At 32.6% G+C, this 4,578-nt stretch overlaps 1 protein-coding gene across 1 annotated transcript; it reads right to left on the bottom strand.

Moving 5' to 3' along the window:
* Positions 1 to 1,967: 1,967 nt before the first annotated feature.
* TEX12 (testis expressed 12) lies at positions 1,968 to 4,334 on the bottom strand. The gene is made up of 4 exons (XM_075548761.1): positions 4,275 to 4,334; positions 3,412 to 3,523; positions 3,252 to 3,303; positions 1,968 to 2,471 (listed from the first exon to the last, which is right to left on the bottom strand). Exons 1-4 carry the CDS (start codon positions 4,332 to 4,334, stop codon positions 2,327 to 2,329), a joined length of 369 nt encoding a protein of 122 aa, XP_075404876.1. The 3' UTR covers positions 1,968 to 2,326.
* Between the last annotated feature and the right edge of the window lie 244 nt (positions 4,335 to 4,578).

Here is a 4,578-nt window from a genome sequence, read left to right as displayed (position 1 = left end):
CTGTATGACAGTGTAGAACTGACCCTGTAGGTTGTTTCTGAGACTGCAACTCTTCGAGGGTGTAAAAACCTAGTTTTTCTACTGAGAGCTCATGGTTTTATATGGCTGACTTTGCATTTATCAGCCCAACTCATAATCACTCTGCCACCAGGGCTGCTGGACATTACTAAAGCCATCAAAATTTGATGCTATACTTAGGTTTCTAAGCACTTTTATATTAAGAAGTTGCTTTTCTTAGCAATAAACACATTTTGTGATATAACCTCAATTCTCTATCCTTAATCATCAAAAATTAAATAAGATTTTCTGGATGTGAAAAGCTGAGTATCAGATGCTGAACAAGGGAACCATCAAAATATAAAAAGTATATTATGAAATCTAGTTTAAAACAATATGTTGGCCTTATCTTTCACATTAATAATATTTGAAAAAATAACTCAAGAACATTTCTTAATGATGCTGGAGAAGGTTCAGTATTTAGAATATTACAGGTCTCAGTAAGGTAAAAGAGTGACTCTAAATCCAAGTGACATGTAACAATGACTCATTCAGTATTTAAACTTTTCTATGGTTGAAGGAGCTATGGTGGTGCAGTGATTAAGCACTTGAGTGCTTACCAAAACCTCAGATATTCAAACTCACCAGTTCCACAGAATGTGGACATCTGTTCCCAATTACTGCTTGCATACCCTATGAGGCAGTTCTACTTTATACTCTAGGACAGGGGTCTTCAAACTTTTTAAGCAGGGTGAGGGGACAGTTTACTTTCCCTCGGACCCGATGAAGGGCCGCACTATAGTTTAAAAAAAAAAAAACTATGAACAAATTCCTATGCGGGAAAAAACAAATGGAGCAAAAAACACATGGCGGGCCAAATAAATGTCCTCCGAGGGGAGCCACCTTCCACCTATACTGTGCCATCAGTGTATGCCTATACCAACAACCACATTTTCTACTTAATAACAAAGATGGTAGTATTATTCTATTTTACTATTGTTATCTTTTCTTGTGTGGGTGTTTACGTTATGTAGTGTACGAGTATATGCCTTAATGGTGGTTAGATGAAATGAGACTTTTTAGAGTTCAGAAAGCTGCTGGAAAGAGGTACTCTCCATCTTAGGAATGCCAGAGTCCACTTGCAAAGGTGGCACCACTTGAAAGGTGTCTAAATTCCTAGTTGCTTACACTGTAAGGTGAGCAGACGTCCTGATTTTTAACAATTTTTCCCACGTCCTGCGGTGTTTTTAAAAAGTCCCGATTTTTGGAAAGAATGCATGACAAGCTAGGGTATACAGTTGTGGGCTGCCATGTGGCTATTTCGCCAGGATATGAGTTTTATCAATGGTGTCCCGCTTTACCAATGTTAAAATCTGGTCACCTGATTATACTGGCAAAATATGCCACCTAGTATAAACTCAAGTATCTATGTGATTCAAGTATAGGTGTTGACTTAAAAATAATCAGATTAAAGTAAGTAAGTCATATAGTTATATAAGATATTGAAAATTTTCAATAAAATTCTTATAGTAACTTATGTGAAAGGGAGAACTTTTTCCTTACTATTAGAGATTATTTAATCCAATTTTAGAATTACAATAGAATTAAAGTGAATGTCAAGATTGTCTTGCTGTTTATTGTCACTGTCTACTTCGAATCACTAATCTTTATCCCATTCTACACTCGAAGGCCTCTGAATATAATCCATTAACTGTACACATGGTTATAGTATATACATAAAATCAACTGATACAAAATTCTGGTGAATATTTCTGGCTTTCATTTTTAAAGTACTTTTAACACAAAAATAATTTTAAATGAAAAAATTTTTTTAATAATAGCCAAATTATTTACTATACAGGATACAGTTATGTCATTACATGTTGAAAAAACAGCAAATTGCCATTCAGATTTTAATTTTTAATAGCAAACATTTAAAAAATTAACGATCTCCAAAGCGATCTCCTAGTTCAAACTATAACATAAATTAAAACATACATATTAGTAAGCATTAATAACTTCACTTATTGATTCCCCATTACAAGTTTGACAAAAGGCTAGAAGGCTTAAGAAAAAAAGGGAATCCTTATAAGCTTTATGTAATTCACTTTTCCAAAATGTATCAAATATTCAACACTCAAAATAAAACATTCTTTATATTTATGTCCAGTTTAAAGCCTCTTTTAAATGTCGAAATTCAAGGTGTGTCTCCTGTTAATGTATGTATTTTCTTTTAAAACGGGAGAGCTTTCAGAACATGTCATTTTTTTATTACAATAATAATGGTAGATCCAAAGTTTATATTCTTAGTTATTTTAAATACACAAATTTAACCGTGCAATGTGTTTGCAATCACTATAAACCTCTCTCTCAGGAATTCCCTCCTTTGTATTAGAAAGTTTTCAATCGTATTGGCTTCTTTGAAGAGTTCATCTATCTCATCAATGTAAGATGCATCGACTGCTGCTCTCTCACTAATGGAGAAAGAAGTTTTGTGTAATAGCTATAAAGTGATGTTATTTGCTATATTTGCTGCCAATTTTATGTATATTGTTTTGTGCACAAAAACGTTTCATCAACTTAGTCACACCAAGAAACATTAAATTAATCCTACAACTATTTTTGCCTGTAGGACAGGTCTCACACCACAGAAAACATATCTTATACATTATAGCTCTAATATTCAACTATATCTTATACCTCTAATATTAAAACTATTTTAATATTATATACATTTTGGTTATAGATACATTCCTTTAACAGCTATACAGTCACACAAATTACTATACAAATACACTAACTGCCCAGTAGTTTATAAAATGGCCTTATAAAACAAACAGTTGATACCAGGTCAACTAAATACATAAATTCTACTGGCAAATATCTATATATAAACATATGAAATAAATATTTACCTTTAATATTCCGATTACCACTAATTTCAGTCAAATTCTATATTCGCAAGTAAATTTTTACTTAAAATTTAATACAGAATGTCATTTAATTAAAAGACTAAGATATATCTAAGCCCAATATTACTTCTGGAAACAGGAAAGCAAAAGATGTTTAGTGGGAAAGTTTCGGTTAATTTTATGAAAATAAAATTATTAATCTATTTTTAGAAATGGAACCAATAAAAAGATTATTTTAAATTAATGAATAATTTTTGAGCCATTAATCTAAACTTCCTATTATAGCATTTCCAGAAGAAAACATATTATTACTTGGAGATTCAAGAAAATATAAGCACTTGCCTTAAGATCTTTGCATATGTAGACAACAGTAGGTTAATTTCCTTGCTCATATCTGTTTTGTAAAAGCATTGAATAAGTTATAAATGGTTACAAATCAACTGCATTATAAAATCAATGTGTTATTCTTTCCTAGAGAAATATAAGTATTTTTATATATCACCATTCAAATTTTTCTCCAGGGCTTCATCTTTGTAAAATAGTCCAGAATTTTCACAGAAAGGGGAATCTGATTTTTCAAGAGATGACAGTTGTGGACTATCTGGCATTGGAGACTAATGAAGAAAGCAAAGAAAACAGATATAAATCAACGAGATTTGGAGGTCGTATATAAGAGGACTTCAAAAAAATTCTGGAAAAAGAAAATAGAATCTTTCCAAAAACGTTTTGATGTAATTCATAAGTTCTGATTATTTGGGGGGGGGGGGGAAACAAGCAAATAAAACATTCTCGGGAAGTCATAAATGATATACCCATATATCCTAATTAGCATTTGACATTTTAACATCAAGACAAGTTTTAAGCCTAAGAAACACCAAGTTCAACCTGCTAATTTTTAGTTTGATTCTAAATTAAACTTCATATAGTTTTAATTCCTCCATGGAAGTTTCCTGTATCTTGGGCTAATTTGATGTTCCCATAGCAACATAGAATAGCAAAACCGTCAATTGCACAATAACTAAATTCTTTTTAAAAATTCATAAAATAATCATTAAGAGAGCAAGCAACGTCATACACCAAACAGAATTCTTCACGGGATTAGTAGTGGAGAGGAACAGAGAACAGTGTCCTTTAAAAAGACCAGTAGCTACAGTCTGTAGGTATCTAATTATAGTGAAACAGTATTTTCCAGTCCTATATATAATAAAAGCCTGGACTGACTTCTGTCTTTTGATCTCAATAGTGTCTTAGAGACTTATTTTTGCACAAAGCAATTCGAGTCAGCATAGTTGCTGTTGGGAAAATCATAGCTCTGGGAATTTGAACAGTAATTGCATTTATCAACAGAAAATTCCCATAAGTTACCTCCAACTCTCTTGATCTCTTGCAACTTCTAGTATCAGGTTTCACGAGGTGACTCGCCATATTCTGGAGGTATGAGCTACCAAGTTGAGAAGAATGCCTTTTAAGTACTAACTGTATGCTCCCCACCTCTCTGAGGCTTTCCTTGTTCTCACTCCTATTGCCACTGTTTTACTTTAGGGTATCATCAGCCCTTGAAACTGCTCAACTTCTCCCTTCTCTGACTCATTCTACCAACTGCAGTTTGGGTAATCTTTTCAAAACTCTGACTCCTACACACTCTTAAATGAAATTCCTTTCTTTGAAT

This window comes from Tenrec ecaudatus, chromosome 4, assembly GCF_050624435.1.
Source record: "Tenrec ecaudatus isolate mTenEca1 chromosome 4, mTenEca1.hap1, whole genome shotgun sequence".
Lineage (NCBI taxonomy): Eukaryota > Metazoa > Chordata > Mammalia > Afrosoricida > Tenrecidae > Tenrec > Tenrec ecaudatus.
The sequence above is the reverse complement of the archived record's forward strand: the minus strand, read 5'-3'. Positions and strand labels throughout refer to the sequence as shown.